A 16,683-nucleotide genomic window follows, 5' to 3' on the forward strand; every position below is an offset into this window, starting at 1 on the left:
TCATTTATTACAATAATAATATATAAGATTTAAATTTGGTGTGAAATTGTATCATCTCTTTGTTTGTGGAAGTTACCTGACATGGCATTATTAGGCCGTCCAACATTTATTGTAAACACTGAACAAACAAAACTTATAATTTTAATGTTTATATGCAATTCTGATATCTGACTATCTGAGACATGCAATTATTTGGGGGAAAAAATAAATGAAAATATCTATAATCAATAGTTGTAATTTTTGAAAATCTTACATGATCAAACAATTACAATTTAACTAAAAAGCTCAATTGAAATAACAAATTAAAGTTTAACCCACCTCATCTCAACACAACTCATGAACACCCTCTATATCATCACTTATTGTATTGCATTAAGATGAATTAATGATTTCCTTATAATAATATTTAAACATTGGAATCGTCCCCACTAATCAACTTGTTTATGAAGATATTTTTGAGGGAAGCAATGAAGGTCAACGGTGTGGACTGAGGACTCTTGAGTCAAGTTGGCGCCATAGAAACCTACCAGTCAATACCTGCCAACCACCTCTCTTCCTTGTTTTATCTACTGCCCTGAAAACACACTTAAAAACATTAATTATATCTATTAACTCTCAAATTTTGTATATTATTCATTTTAGTTCACTTAATTCATAGTTATTTCTAATTTTTGTATGGTTAATTATTTGTTTTAAATATAGAAATTAATTTTTAATTAGTTAATATTATTTTCATTAGAATTAAAAATTAAAAATTAAAAATTAAGATTCAGTGTTTAAAAATTAGGTTTTAGAGTTTTATGCGAAAATATATTTTAAAAAAGTTTGCAGATATTAGTAGAAAAAAGCAAGGATTTGAAAATTTAATTGGTGATCGAACTAATAGGATTAGAGGTTTAAAGGTTCAATCAATGTTTAATTGGGGTTAAACTACATACATAAAATAATATATTTATGTATAAAGTATAATTCTTTTTTAAAAAATGATTTTTTTTTTTGTAATTTCGTATTGTAAGATCCTGAATTTTAAAAAGTTATTAATAAATTATTTATTATCTATTATATTTGTTTAAGATTATATTTTTAGAGATTTTTATATATAAGTTGAGGAAATTCTTATTTATTATTTAGAGTTTTTATAATTGAAAAATAGTAAATATTTTATAAACCTTAATTTTAAATATTTAGATTTTTTAACCTTATTTTATAAATAAAGGAGAACTAATCTAATTATTATCAATTTCCATTAAATTAGTATTTATTTGAAAACAAATTTCAAGTTAATAATAAAATAACATTTTAAAGATGATTATTATATATTTAATTTGAATTTAAATTATTACTCTATACTTTTATTTTTATTAAAAATTACTATCTTATCTTAATTCCGAAAACTCCAAAATAACCTTAATCCTAATTTTATATAACACACAAAAAACCCTAATTTTCCTACCTTAACCCTCCTAACACTACCAGCGCCATCCTCTTCTCCAAACACCCATTTTGCAGCTTCAGAAACACAAAGAAAGAAAGGAAGCCAAGAGAAGATAAGATAGGGAGGAGAGGGGTGTGAGGGAGCCGCCGCCAGCTAGGGGTGCATATGACCCCGCCCGGTCCAAAAGTCCGGCCCGATTCCGAACACTTTAGGGGCTAATTTGGTGTAATTTCATCGGATTTAGGGCCGATAAGGGTCTCAAAAACAGACCCGGTCATTATTTCGGGTCGGGTCCGCGCCATAGCTCGAGTCATCCGAAGTCGGCCCGGTGACCCGGTTATCATACACAATTAATATTTTGTGTTATTAGTGATGGATCATGACTATTCTTATGTGGAATTTAAGTATTGTAAATTTTAATATTTTGTGTTATTAGTCATTATAAGACTATAAGTTAATGTTTTATATTTAGAATGCATAAGACTTTAGACTAATGCATAATATTGTGTTATTTGTATTGATTTAAATATTTGGTATTATTAGACAATATTAGTATTGATTGTGGTTATGCTTTAGTATTGAATGTGGTTATGCTTTAATTTTGAAGAATGGTTGGTTCTTGTTATATTTTTCTAAGTAAATTTTACCATGTTAAATAATGGTTAGAGTCTTGGAAATTTGGATATTTTTACATGCTAGCTTACAAGAAGGTATCAACGTAATGTAATGTTAACGGCCCGATTTTCACCCGGTATAATTGTAGCCCGAAAGTATATTGGTTTTATCGGGTCTAGGGCCGGGTTCGGGTCTAATAAATAGACCCGGTGTATATTTCGGGCCGGGTCTGGGTCACATCAAACCCGGCTTCACCTGACCCATGTGCACCCCTACCGCCAGCTGGTCGCCGTCGAACCCATCACCTGCGTCGCTGCCAGCTGCGCCGTCGCGGAAGAGAGATGCGCCGGAGATGGGGTTTGCAAAGGGATCGTCACTGTTCATCCTCACCGCGTCGCCATGGTCCTTGAGTTCGCGAAGAGAGAGAGAGAGAGACTGATGGAAGAGGGTGACGCGTGCGTAAGGGTAACCGGGCACTTATAAATTCTCGGGAATGGTACCCTCATTGAGCGATTTCATATATATATATATATGAGAAAAAACTATGCATAAACTCATGGGGATGCACGTTGGGGGACACTCCAAGGGTTTAGCAAACCGGACTTGTCAGGTTGGCTTGATAACCGACAGATGAGACTCATCAGCCATAGGGCAGGCATTCATCATATGCATCTATGTAACATTGTTTGGGTGTGCATATTGTAATTGGTTTGCCTACGTGAATAATTATGTCTAATTGCTAATTGCTCTACTTGATATAACTACTTGATTGTGTTTAAACCTTCTTACTTGTGTTTGTGACTGAAAACGGTTGGATTGTGGTGGATTGACTGTTGATTGAAATGTTTGGGTCTATGGCCGTGATTGATTATGTGATGGGTCGAAGGCCGTGAATGGTTTGTATTTTTAGTTTAGTAAAGTATGAAAAACTAAACTAGTTTAGTATTGACTTAATGAACCTATGTTTGGGACAGTTTAGTTATTCATACTGTCTAGAAAAAGCTCTTTTAAAAAGGTTTGGATTTTTGGAGAATTAATGGATTTCTCTTTTAAAAAGGATTTCGAATTTTGAATGTGGATCTATGATTTTGTAAAGATACACAAGGCGGGTAACAATCATTGTACTTTAAAAATAGTTTTTATTTTCATGTATCCTATTATAATAATTCTGCAACCCTATAATGAGAACCCTTTCGAGAATGATGTTCTCATTCCCCTACAGGTCTTTTCTTTTCTGGTTTTTGGAACGACGAAGTTTGGAAGAGTTTATTCATTTCGTTTCTGTTTAAGCAATATTTTAGGTTGTATTAGTTACTTTCCCCTTGCCTTTATCTTTACAAGTTTTTATAAGAGGGATAGGATTTTAATTATGTAATACTTGTAAAATTAATAATATATATATATATATATAATTAAAAAGTCTTTTGAGCGGTAATTCGGTTTAAGTTTTAAACAGGCTCATATTTTAGTATTAAATATCTTAAGAGTCGTCGTAATACCCGAACTATCAGAGTTGTGCATCCAGAAGCGTGGCATTTTGATAGTTAGGGTGTTACACGTATCATTTTCTCTTTTTCCCTCTCCACTCTTGTTAATTTTTTGCAAACTATAATTTGACAGATGACCATAGTTTTTATTTTTATTTTTTTTAATTTGCTAAACATATGTATTAGGTGATTGTGTGATTGTATTCATTAATTTTTTAATTTTTGTGTAATTGTATTCATTAATTACATAATGTCCTTGTATATCACTTCTTTTTTTACAATTTATATTTTTAATAATATTTAGTTGTAATAATGTTGTTGAAAATATATTATCATGATTCATAAAAAATAAAATTAAAAAAATTAAATGTCATTTTTAATTATCATAATATTAATAATATTCATGTGGTATTTTATCTAATAGTTTTATCATTGTATCATAGTATTTAAATATAACCTTAAAAGATAAAAAATAATAATAAACAAAAATAAATTAAATATTTAAAAATGAAAAAATATATAAAATCATGTGAACAAATTTCAATTGAATATTCTTATTATTTATAGTCTAATTTATGCATAATTTTCTTAATATTATAATTATTAAATTCTTAATTAATTTCTATTATTTTAAATTGTTATTTATCATCGACCATTACAAAATTTAAATTAATTTTGATGTCACTAAACAAAATTTTAAACTTTTTAATCAATTAAATTTACTGTATATCATTACTTAATTGAATTATAAAATAATGGTTAAATATAATTATTACCTATATTAAAATTGTATACCTTTTCTTTGTATTTCTTTTTTTATATAGTAATAATGTTGAATCATATATAAATTGTCAAATGAATGTATTGTACAATATTTTTTATAAATTAACTTTTAAATTTAACATTAACTTTACATATCATCTAATCTATCCCTAAACAACAATATATCATTTAAATTCATATTATATAGTATAATTAGTTTAACTTTCCGCATATTGCGGGTGTTAACTTAGTTATAATAATTCTAAGTGGGATCATTTACTTATAGTATAGTCTCTAGAATATTGGGACAAATGAAGATTCATAATTTGTGTATGTACAGGTAGCGATTGGTAGAGAGACAAAGATGAAAAGACTGAGACTGAGACTGAGACTAAGAGACAGAAATTGAAATAAATCTCAGTATTCTGTTTGGTGCAAAGTGGAGACAGAAATTGAAACAAGAATGAAACTCTAATTTAATTTGTACAAAAGGTAAAATTGAAATTAATTAATTGAAATGAGGATATTTTAGGTATAAAATGTTATTAAAGTTTCAGTCTCCATTTCTAAAAATTTTAGTCTCCTGTGTCCCTACTTTTTGGAGGTACTGAAATACTGAAATTTTATGGACAGAGACAGAAATTTTAATATCAGTCTCTGAACCAACAAACATGATACTGAATCTCAGTCTTTCAGTCTCTGTTTCAGTACCTCAAAACAAACGCTGAATTAGAAAACATTGTACTTGCAAGGATCAAGGGACCAAGAATCCAAGATCAACTAAGAATCAAACTACACTAATCTGGTTTACCAACAAATATTAATTTGACTTAGGTGAGTGTCAATTTCATCTAGTACTACTAGATCATGTGCATTATCAACCACTCATTCCACCAATATAGCACGGAATTAATGACTTGTGGGTTCCATGAATCATGGTTTGAATTTGAATCATTCAAAGCAAAATAGTATTCTGTAATTCACACCAACCATACAATTTTCTTTTGCACTCACTTTTTCCACAAACACAAAAACACATGACATCACTAGTGAATTCTCTACCAAAGGAAATAGTCAGAAATTTGATTTTCTTGCCATTTTTCTACCAAGTAAAGAAGGAAAAGAAAACTATATATGTTCTATTTATATATTTTTATTACAGTTAGTTGCAAATGTTGAAATAAGGCACATGATTGATGATTCAATCTCACTAACTACCCATCCCTCTTCCTTTCATGACATGTCTCCTTAGACCTGGTATGTGGACATTGGTTATGTAATTTCCCCAATCTATGCTCTTTACATCAAATCCAAAGTCCCTCTTTTCTTCTTCAGACATGCTCTCAATCAATTTTTGAGTATTGCTGTTATCAAACCTGCACCAACAAGAGACTAAGAATTTACTTAATCATTCTTGTAATTTATTCTTCAAAAAATGTATGATTGAAATTTTTTTAGTAAGTATCTAACCTTCCACCATAAAATGTATATGGCTCATAGATATTAGCCAAGTACTTTGCTTGTTCCACTGATTTTCTGCATATATTTTCAAGCTTTTGAGACACTTCTTTTGAGAGTGTTATATCAGTAAGGCCACTCTTCTGAATAGCATCTTTCCAAATGTGATCAGAGAATTCTTGAGTGGAGCTAAAAAGCTTCATCATTGGAACTTGGATTGGCCTACCATTTGAGTCAATGCATGGTGAGGAGCTGTAATGTTCATAGAGCAATCTTGCCAATTCCCCGAAGACTAAAGGGTTCACCACAGATGAAGCAATTTGGTAGACATTTATCTCTGGCTTCTTGCTGATTCCATGCATTGCCATTGCTGCTAACATTGCATTAACTACCATGTCTGCTGGCACCTGTGCATTCAGGTTCATCCAAAGAACTATGGTTATATATGAATGCAATTTTGTGCTTTTCCCATTTGTTTTTCTTGTGAAAGAATCAAACTTTTAAGTCTCACTAACTTACTACGTCGAGCACTCCATTTGGGTCTACCAAGAAACCAGTTAGCTGCCCTTTACCATAGCAAAGAACTATTGGATCCATCATCCTAATTGTAGCAAGAAAAATGTGAGTTATTGTATAGAAATTTCGCCAGCGAGCTCCAGCTTTCGTAAGGAACAAGCTACTAGACAAGTTCCATTAGTCTTTCACTTTGGTGTTACTTTTCTTTAGAGGGAGATGGATAGTACCTGTTTCCTTCCATCCAACCAGGAAATGGCTCCTTGAAGGTGCTTTCTATAACACTTGGTCGAATTATGACAACCGGAATATCCTCCCTCACTTTGTCTATCATCATTTCTCCCATGGCCTTGGTGAAAACATAAGTATCCTGCCATCCATGTCTTCTAGCCCTATTATGACATTCACTTGCATCAAAATATATTATGCATCTTAAGAATCATCTACAATTTGTGTGATCAAAATCTATATAGGAGGCAGAACGTTTCTGAGTTTCTTAAGGGCAAAATATTAGGACACTCAATACCTTTCTAGACCCAACTCCCTCATCTTTTGAGCTAAGATGTTGTCCTCAAAGTTTCCCTTGTAATTTGAAACCAGATTGATTTCGCTTTCGATATCCAATGTGGGAAGGACTTTTGATGAACCTTTAGGCAAAGAGTTTTCGCTTGCTATGCAATCTCCGATGCTGAAAGGCTTTTCCAATATTCTACCATGTCTTTGTCCATTAACATAAGCTGCAAAATCACAAGAAAGAATATGGGGTAACCAATGTGACATTTACTTCTTTCAATGGTTATATATAGTTTATGATAATCTTTCGCACTTTTCGACCTACTGGTGTCATTTTACCTGTTGAAACTTGTAGAAAAAGCTTAAGCTTCTTGCATTTTTTCGCAATGCTCATAAGGTTGCAGGGTCCTCTGGTGTTTATGTTGATAGCAGTGTCATATCTGAGATTATAGTCAAATTATATAAACTCTAGGAAATGGGGAAACTTTAACAGTGATGGAGAAGTAATCTGGTGAATAAGAAGATAATAACCTTTCATCAAATGTAGTATTAGCTGCTGAATTCACAATTATATCTACCTCATCTGCAATAACAGCAGAAGAATCCTCATCTAGTCCAAGATTGGATTCACAAATATTTCCTACAACCGGAACTAGCTTGCTCATCATAAAGGTTTTGAATGTTTTTCCATGGATTTGCCGAAGGCATCCGAAAAGTTCTGTATTTATGATCTAAATCATAAAAAAAGAAACAAAAAATATCATAAAATTAGGAAGTAAAAGTGTAAAACCATGAAACCTGACAAATGTAAAACTGAGGATACAAAATATCAGAAAAGCATACTTCATTGTTCAATCTATCTATTGCAGCTTGCTTATTCTCTGCCTTAATCAGAAGGTACATCTTGCTGACATCCGGTTCCGTCCTTAAAATCTTCTCAATAAGAACTAAGATTAATAGCAAATGAGTGTTAGTTGTGCATCATAAGTTTAAAAGCAGCAGAACCATGGTCCAAATTCCATAAATCATAGATAGACTAATACCTTTTGCTAGAAAGCCAGTTGCACCAGTTATAAAAAACTTCTTCCCTCTTAGAAACTTGACAATTCCTATGCCATCTTCCACTCCTATTAATGCATTGGATGCTGATCCACCATAACTCACCAAATCCTTCACTACAATCTCTCCGTGGCTTTTCGCATTTTGCGACAAGACGAAGCTTCCCGGATCCATTATAGTAGTTGCAGTGTGTTCTGTGTTGATAAATGTAGGTCTTTCTTGTAATATAGAAGAAAGGCCAGAAGAATTTTTCACATTTCCACCCCCTTGACAATGCACAATGTTTGTCCTTCTTGTAAAGGACAAGTGGTTGTTATTGTTCTGATTCACTCTGGTGATTTTATGGGGTAGAGTTGAGGAAGAACTAAGGGAGAAAATTCCCATGATTAGAAGGGAAAATGAGAATCCAGTTCAAGAGAAAAGATTGCTGCACCTAAAGATGATGCAGGTAAAAATGGTTGACTTGAAACCTTAGCTAATTCTTTCCTAAACAATAACAAAAACAATTAAGTGGAGGTAAAAAAAAGAAAGGTAGAATGGATTTGGTTGGTTTGATGTAAAGAATACAAAGTAGAATGGATTTAGGATGAAGGAATTGGATGTTTGAGTACTTATAATAATACTAACTATTTTATGAAATGTTAATAGTATCTTATATCGGCTCTCTTTTTGCCACCCCTTCATTTTCTTTCCCTTGTTTGATTAATCTTCTTAAGTAAGTGGAGTTTTCTATGATTTCTTCTTTCCTGGAAAATATAGAGGAAGAAAGGGTGTGAGAGATTTTGAGCTAAAATATAGATGTAGTGTAGATTAAATGATAATAGTATTACTATGTAAGTGTGATAATAAATAGTTAACACTAAATATATCTACTATGATTGAATTTATTTATTTGTTTTCAAATTTTTCTTCTTATCTCAGAGGAAATCTTTTAACTCCAGCATACCTTTTTCCAAGCAGAGAAAAATTACATGTCTAACTCTGTAGGTTCACACTTTAAACCAGAAAGTGATGGATTCCACAAATGAGAAACATGAGATAATGATTTCTCATTTCTTTGAAAGAGAATAGTCCCATATTTTTTTTTTTTAATATTTACCATAAGATCATAAGAGTTTGTTCGGTTTGTATTTTTAGTTTCTGTTTTCGATTTCAGTATTTTCTGATTTTAAAATTTGAAAAGTGAAAATAATAAAATTCTGTTTTCACTTTCCTCTTTTTTATTTACAAAATTTTGAAAATAGAAAATGACAAAATTTTGAAAATAGAAAATGAAAACGCAAAAAGGACCAGACTTTTTACAAGGAACTCTAAAATCATACACAATTAATAACTGACATGATCCATTATGCCCAGAATCAGTAATACATGTGTTAAAGCTATAACAATTAGCAGCAACCATTTCTTTAGCCCAAAGAAAGGAAGAAATAAAAAAAAAAAAAAAAAAAGGACAAATAGATCCCTGACCTTTTGTTCTGTGGACATTTGTGTCCCTGATCATTAAAAAATACTTTTAAATTCCTGACCTTCACAAAACTTGGACGGATCAGTCCCTCCGTCCAAATGCCTCCGTCAGGGACTGATCCGTCCAAATTTTGTGAAGATCAGGGACTTAAAAGTATTTTTTAGGACGAAAATGTCCGCGGGGCAAAAGGTCAGGGATCTATTTGTCCTCTTCTCAAAAAGAAGAAGAGAAAAAAGATCCAATTTGTACACATCATGTATTCAAAGGTGATCTCCAATCAAGATTCTCTTGTGGATAATCATCATCTTTCTGTAGCTCCTTAGGTGGTAAGAAACAGTCCATGGATAGTCCTGGAACATTGAACGCAACGTCATCAATGGTCCAAGACTCTTCCATGCGCGTAACGGCAGGTCCTGCCCTTAGATTATCACCAAACCTGGTGATAATCACGGTGGATCTGCCGCCATGCGCAATCATGACGCCGTCCACCATTCTATAATCCTCAATCCTTGTTGACATTGTTGTTTCCCAATAAGTAGGGTGAGTACCAGGTGACTGAATCCTTGTGAGGAAAGAGTCTTCAAGGTACACTAGAAGGCCATTTTTCTGGCTGAAGTATCCAAATGTGACATGCTTTATCATCTCTGCCGTGTTATCACTGCGATCAACAAGGTCCTTCTGATTTGCTGACAGCTTTAGAACGAAACAATCAGTGGCCATCATTTCTTTCTCTCCCATGTACTGTGCACCACTGAATACAGCAGACACTGCCAAAGGATCTAGTCCCTACACCATTAATAACTACATAATGAATACAAGAAAAATAAGTTGTCTTGGTACTAAGACTGAGAAGTGCATGAAATTAGTCTCACATCGAAAAAAACAGTAAAAGATGAGAAATTTATAAGAAGAGAGACTAATTCATTTAACACATTTTATATTCTTTCACTTGGTTCCTCTTCAAAATTTTCTTGATAGTGGCCCAAAATATTAATAAGAGGTGTCTCTTTACTTAGATGCTGATCAAGTCAAGTCACTATTCTACGGATTTCATGGTGTTCATAGTTTCAGAGAGTGGACCATATGGAAAAAAGATAACGTTTTCCCCATGACAAAGTAAATTGATATTTGAGAGTTTTTGTTTTTGTCTTGACATATTGAGACATTTTCCACTATAGAGAATCTTAAAACTAATTGGCCATGCCAAACTAATTACACATGCATGATGAATTGATGATGGGTTCCTAACTTCCTATTTGAAGCAGCCTCCGAAAATAAAGAAAAGGAAAAACAAGAATGTGGTTAGATCGAAACAAAACAGGGGAATTTTAGTAAGGAAACAAAGATCCATTATATTGGCCGGTAGCATATGCAGAATAAAGACAAGTTTCATATTAATTAAATGGAAAATTACACTTCCACCAGCATTTATGATTATATTTCATCACAAGTCCAAATCAGCCACACAATTTCAGGATAAATATATACATCATTGAATCTTTTCTCGTAATAATCCTAAATTCCAAACCCCACCATATTACATACTTAAAGAGGCTCTCATTCCTTCCACAATTATATTACAAATGAGATTAAGGTTTGGTTTGGAGAAACTTTTATTTTTTAAAATTAGTTTATAAAAGTTAATTTTTAAAAGATATATTTTTAAAAATTATAATATCTATATTTGATAAATTAAATTAAAAATGATTTTTAATAAATACAAGTAATAACAAGTGTGTTTGATAAAATAATTTTTAAATTTAAAAATATTATAATAGACATTAATATATGAATTAAAATTGGATATTAATTACTATATGAGATTATATTAGATTTTTTAATTTTGATAAATACAAATTAATTTTAAAAAATTTTTCCTTAAATATTTTTAAAAGTACTTTTAACTTTTAAAAATTGTAACCACAAATACATAAATTTTTTATTTAAAAAAAAAGATGATTGTGATTTTGAAAAGTACAATTATTTTTTTCCAAAAGTTTTACCAAAATCAAATCCAGATCATCAGTTCATGGAGCTAACAATACAGTTAGGTGTCAACACCATCAATTTGGTTATAATATTAGAGTTGGCATAATAATCTTTTCAGAGCCAAACATCATTAGATTGGCGCTTAAGGATTTGATTCTCTAAAGTTTGAATTTCACTTTAAAGAGTAAAATGTGATCTCTCATCATTTATTTTATAGGTGGGACCAAGAATAAATATGAGAGAGAAACCATTTAAGGGTAAAAGATCACATTTTACCTTCTAAAATACAAATTTAAAATTTAGAGGATCCAAATTCGGCGCTTAAATCCCAAATAAATCACTAAGATATGCCCCAAAACACCACCAACAATTTTGGAACCAAAGAATACCTCATGATCAAACCTTGCTTACACCAAAACAAACTAGTACTAAGGTTGTGTTTGGTAACTGTATTTGATAAATGTATTAAGACAGAAATTTTGAACACTTTGACAAGGAAAAATTATTAGGTGTTTTCCGATGTATTACTTAAATGACAAGTCATTAACAGAGTATTTATAACAAAATCATTTTATTAGCATACTTGGTTTACTCTCGTAGCACATAACTCACAAACAAGATACATATATGGGGTGATATGGTGAGATAGATGGTGAATTCACCTGAACAGCCCTCCGAAGAGGGCGCACGCCGCCTTTGGCGGCGTGGGGGCCGAGCCAAGGGGTATGGCGCCACGCCACAGTGCCATCACAGCCGGCAACAACCTTGTGACCGGCGACAACCAACTCAATCTGCCACTTATGAGGTATCATTTGCCAGATGACAAAGCAGCCTTTTTCTGATACCCCTGCAGTGGCTCCAACCTCATCCACCACACCCATTGCCACCTTCCCCGTTGCAAACACAGTCTTCACCGTCCCTTCTAACTTCCGGCACCCTGTTGCTGCCGTGAAGTGTTGGATAATGTACTCAGCTGATGATGACACCTGTCACAATAAAAAGAAAGAGAAAGAGAGATAGAGAGAGTTAAAGTAAAAGGTGAGAGTAGATGTGAAAAAGTTAAATGAGAAGCACATGGGGGAGAAAGAAGGACACATTCCTTTTCTTTGCAAAAGAAAGGAAAGAAAAAACTGCATTCCACTGACAACAAAAGTGACCAAAATTAAAGAATGCATGCATGCCTGGCCATGGTTGAGGGAAGGGAGAGAAGGGTGGGGAGGGACAGGGAAGAGAGGACAAGCCAGGACACTGAGGAGAAGCTTCAGATCAGGGTGCTTCTTGTTGAAGTGAGACTTGATGCAGCTCCAGTTTCGCCATGCATGGAGAACCTTCTTAGAAGAAGAAGATGAAGAGGTTTGGTGCTCAACTTGGTCGGTGATTGGTTCCACTTCTGAGAGAGTTGCGAGCCGACCCATCATCATCTTCTTCTTCTTATGAGAATGAGAAGAGAATGAATGAAGAGTTCACAAAGGAAGACACTCTTTAAAAACAAACACCCACACATACCTTCTTTTCTGCTTTACCACACGCTCCACATTGCTGCGTGTGCCTCACTACCTATCTCTTAATAACAAAATGACTAAACTACCAAAAGTAACTATGAAAGATCGATTCTCTGACAAAAGTAACTATGGAAGATCATAACTTTTTATATACCCACAATTGATTTGCTTCGTTTGTCAAAAATAGTCAAATCTAATGTAGTCTTAGTAGACTGTCTATATCAAATTTGGCTATTTTTGACAAACAAAACAAATCAATTGTAAATATCTGAAAAATTATGATCTTTCATGATTATTTTTGTTAGCGAATCAATCTTTCATAATTACTTTTGGTGGTTTAGTCTAACAAAATTAAAACGTTAAATTTTGAGGATCGATCCATTTGAACATCAATCCCCCTTTTAAGTATATGATACTTACTATGATACGAGGGGAATGTGGATCCCACACATATAAAGTAGCACCTTAGGGATGGGGATCATGGGATGAAAGAAAATCCTACTTTCTTGGACTTCCAGATTCACTGTTGGATGATCGGTCACTAATTCAGGTAAAAAATACATGATTTCATTCAACTACTGTTACCATCTTTTTAGCAGATTTATATTATTCATAAAGTTGGCCCATGCTTACTTTATATTTAGAAATGCAATTCGCCTCAGGAAATCAATGTTTCTTAACTTCTTGTAATATAAAATAATAAATATAATTTATCTTTATCAGTTCTATATTGTTACTTTAAAGTGGACAACACATGCAAATGCAGAAAAATAAAAGGGACCTGCACGTCATCACGTGTTGTGCATCTTTTCTTAAACAAAAACACTAGCATGGAATGTGTAGAAATTAATTAGAATGGTACGTGCTGAAAACAGTTATTGCAGAAACAAATGCAGGCCATCTCATTCATGCATTTTTTTGTATTACTGTAACTCACCAACTAATAGTGGTGATAAGTGAAAATTATTGTTGAATAATCCGACATTTTTACCAAATTATATAATATAATATGTATTAATATTTTAATTATTATTTGTATATGAATATATTTTTGTCTCAGTAATTATTTTATTTATTACCCCAAAAAAATAAAACAAAACAAAATAACTCAACTCACCGAACAATAATAATCAAACTAACTTTAAATTATACGAGAGAAATTCAGGTGCAGTCGAATTCACGTGAAGTTGATATTTTAGAGCTGTTAGATAATTTGACTGATTTGACTAAATTTTTATCTAACAGCTGTCAGATATCAATTTCACGTAAAGTCGACTTCACCTGAATTTTCAGCACCTTATATACATGTATGTAATGGAGAGTAGGCGCGTGGAATAGTAATGCTATGTATAAATGAAGCGAGAGGGTGGTGAAGGGATTAGTGAAGTGAGGAGAAGGAGCTTTTAAGGGAGGCAATGCAATTTAGTTGACGTGTCCACATCGCCTCTCATTTGCAATTATTCTATTTCTGGTAGTTTGGTGCAAATAAGGGTGCCATATGCTTTCTTTTTTACTTTTCTCTAATGTCCTTGTGTTTTTAGCTTTCCATTTTTCTGATTCATTCAACCATTGAGAATCAACAAGTTGGTGGGACTCGTGGCTCTTGTTTTTTGATAGCCAAGCTTTATGAACCTCACTACATTATTCTGTTTGTTATTATTATTATTTTGCCGTCGGTCAAACGGAAACGCAAAACCGATGACCTAGTATATCAATAAGAAATTAGAAATCTAATCTAAATATCTAAATATGTAAATGAATTTGGGCTACTACCACTCAGTACTGACTACTGAGTAGTTGCTAGTCAGTGTTAAGATAACTGACTTCTGCTATTTTCTGGTCCCGCTTCCAATTTATTTTTGTCGTATCTTTTGGCTTTTCTACCGGTAATGTTTCAAGGATTAATCTTTTAATTTCTACTGGAATGTTTTTGTTTCGAGATTTTTCCTACTTATACTTGCATTATTATTTGTTCCTGAGTTTCTTTATAAACAAGAAACTACCTGAAAATGAATGGGAAAAACAAAATGTGAAGATTAAATTACAAAGAATGTGTTTAACTAACACTAAAACAAATTATTCATCTTCTGAATCCGAAACCTCATCCTCACACAACTCATCACTCCATTCAACCTCTTCAGAATCCTCTCCTCCATGAACATGAGGATCGGCCTCCTCTAGCAGGGCGCCTTTGGCCCGGTAGAGAAGGCTGGTTCTCATGACATGATAGAACTTGTCTCTATGGCGAGCAAGTGGATGAGGATCCACAAGCTTCCCACTCTGATAAGCTTCTCTGAGAGTGACAGTAGTAGTCTTACACTTGAGAGACAAGTAAAAGATGCCAGGGTAGCGAGTGAAAATCCTTGTAAACTTATGCGGAAGACTCAACTTTTGTCTCAAACTCCGAAGGTAGTTCCTCTTTGTTTTCTTATGAATACTCAAACTCAGAAACTCGTGCAGAACTCCAACTACCCTCTTCTCCATCAAATCACTTTCAGGATCAAATTTTACTGCAATCTGCATACGGAGATATACATGGAAGCTTCTCGAACTCTTCCATCCAACTCCTAACCTTTTTATGAGATCCGTAACCCCTCGGGAACCTCATCGGAAATACTAATGCAGCTTTTCCTCTCTTTGATTCTCTGCACTCATTCATCTTCTGTAATGCTGAAACCGCCAGATCTTCCCGCCATTGCGATATTTTCAGTCCGCTCACGCCGTTAGGGTACTTTACCAGCTGGAACTGTTCGGGGAATTTGGGGATTAGGGTTTTCTCGAAGCAATCGGGGAGGCCGAGGTCCCATTTCAGAGGCTGGAGTGCGTGCAGCGGCGCCGTTTTGGTTCTCATCATCATCAGCACCTTCAAGAGCCTCTCCACGGCGTCGTTTTCGTGGCTCTGGTGGATTTCTTCTTCGAGCGAATCGAGGAGCTTTGCGGTGTCGGTGAGGCGGAAGCAGGGGAGGGATGGTAAATGGCTGTTTGGTGAAAACCTAAGAATAAGTAACATTGCACCATTGTGAAGATATTTTTACTTGTTAAAAATGCAGCCTGTCCATGACCAAACCAAAAAATCAAAAAAGAAATGCAGACTGTTATCTAGTCAGACAACATTTTTACACAGAATTCATTCACAAAATAATAAGCATTTTTTTTTGTTTCTAAAATAGTGAACATTTATACACAGAAGTTAAAGAGTAATTCTAGACCTATCAAATTGAACTGTAGAACAGCAATAGAGGATCTGTTAAAGGCCCAATAGAGGTGTCTAGTATGATCCAAGTCTTTTATGATCCTACGAACAAAAAAAAGGTCTTTTATGATCAAATTGAAACAAAAAACGAGAAGTATGTAACAAAGAATGGAACATCCTTTTTGTAAATATTTACAGAGAAGGCAATAGATGTGCTGATTGCCTGACACGTAAAAGTTTAAAATTAGATATTGACTATTGAGTTCCACTTTTGGGATATTCCTCCAAATGAGGTAGTAGTTTTCTTGTCTGATGATGAACAAATGGTAGCTTTGTCCCGTTTAGTTTGTAACTAGCGCTCTCTTCTTTTGGGTTTCTTTACCCCGTTTCTAAACCAAAAAAAAAAAAATGTAACACACCCTGTTATAAAAATGGGTTCTTTGATGATCGTTTTTACTATTGAGACACATCTATCTATCTATATTAATACAGAGGTAAATACCAAATTGGTACCCGAAAGATTTTGGCGTTGACAAAATGGTACCTGACTTTTGTTATTGACAAAATAGTCCTTGAAAGATTTTAAAATTTGACAAGCGTACCCACGAGTTCGCCGGAGCATATCTCCGACAAGCACAATGCTGACATGGCCACTACATTTTGATGACATGGCAAAAACCCTCCCCCACCCT

At 33.5% G+C, this 16,683-nt stretch overlaps 2 protein-coding genes, 1 long non-coding RNA gene and 1 pseudogene across 4 annotated transcripts; 1 reads left to right on the forward strand and 3 right to left on the reverse strand.

Annotated features, from left to right (window-relative positions):
- Positions 1-5,235: 5,235 nt before the first annotated feature.
- On the reverse strand, positions 5,236-9,301 carry LOC112757877 (fatty acyl-CoA reductase 2, chloroplastic-like). Its single transcript, XM_025806428.3, has 9 exons — positions 7,827-9,301; positions 7,627-7,730; positions 7,315-7,514; positions 7,123-7,223; positions 6,797-7,007; positions 6,501-6,662; positions 6,277-6,358; positions 5,770-6,164; positions 5,236-5,675 (listed from the first exon to the last, which is right to left on the reverse strand). The coding sequence occupies exons 1-9, from the start codon at positions 8,224-8,226 to the stop codon at positions 5,510-5,512; spliced, it is 1,821 nt and encodes a 606-aa protein (XP_025662213.1). The 5' UTR covers positions 8,227-9,301; the 3' UTR covers positions 5,236-5,509.
- On the forward strand, positions 5,360-7,101 carry LOC140173802 (uncharacterized). Its single transcript, XR_011862937.1, has 2 exons — positions 5,360-5,556; positions 5,930-7,101. It is a non-coding gene; the product is annotated as an uncharacterized lncRNA (long non-coding RNA).
- Positions 9,138-12,826, reverse strand: LOC112755971 (uncharacterized). Of its 2 annotated transcripts, XR_011862936.1 has the most exons (4): positions 12,478-12,826; positions 11,959-12,282; positions 9,455-10,093; positions 9,138-9,395 (listed from the first exon to the last, which is right to left on the reverse strand). XR_011862936.1 is itself a non-coding variant. In XM_025804334.3 (3 exons), the coding sequence occupies exons 1-3, from the start codon at positions 12,715-12,717 to the stop codon at positions 9,560-9,562; spliced, it is 1,098 nt and encodes a 365-aa protein (XP_025660119.1). In that variant the 5' UTR covers positions 12,718-12,826; the 3' UTR covers positions 9,138-9,559. The 2 variants fall into 2 exon arrangements, 1 of the variants encoding a protein (XP_025660119.1); XM_025804334.3 differs by having other exon boundaries at positions 9,138-10,093.
- A 1,913-nt stretch (positions 12,827-14,739) lies between these two features.
- LOC112755972 (protein WHAT'S THIS FACTOR 9, mitochondrial-like) lies at positions 14,740-15,916 on the reverse strand (annotated as a pseudogene).
- Between the last annotated feature and the right edge of the window lie 767 nt (positions 15,917-16,683).

This window comes from Arachis hypogaea, chromosome 6 (genome assembly GCF_003086295.3).
Source record: "Arachis hypogaea cultivar Tifrunner chromosome 6, arahy.Tifrunner.gnm2.J5K5, whole genome shotgun sequence".
Classification (NCBI taxonomy): Eukaryota; Viridiplantae; Streptophyta; class Magnoliopsida; order Fabales; family Fabaceae; genus Arachis; species Arachis hypogaea.

Excerpts from the sequence above, each read along its gene's own strand:
- LOC112757877 (XM_025806428.3), bottom strand. The coding sequence starts at position 8,226 with ATGGGAATTTTCTCCCTTAGTTCTTCCTCAACTCTACCCCATAAAATC. Across the intron at positions 7,731-7,826 it reads AACTGGCTTTCTAGCAAAAG|TTCTTATTGAGAAGATTTTA; the intron begins GTATTAGTCTAT and ends TATTAATCTTAG. Across the intron at positions 7,224-7,314 it reads AATACTACATTTGATGAAAG|ATATGACACTGCTATCAACA; the intron begins GTTATTATCTTC and ends CTATAATCTCAG.
- LOC112755971 (XM_025804334.3), bottom strand. The coding sequence starts at position 12,717 with ATGATGATGGGTCGGCTCGCAACTCTCTCAGAAGTGGAACCAATCACC. Across the intron at positions 12,283-12,477 it reads CTTCCCTCAACCATGGCCAG|GTGTCATCATCAGCTGAGTA; the intron begins GCATGCATGCAT and ends TTATTGTGACAG. Across the intron at positions 10,094-11,958 it reads CTCTTCGGAGGGCTGTTCAG|GGACTAGATCCTTTGGCAGT; the intron begins GTGAATTCACCA and ends TTAATGGTGTAG.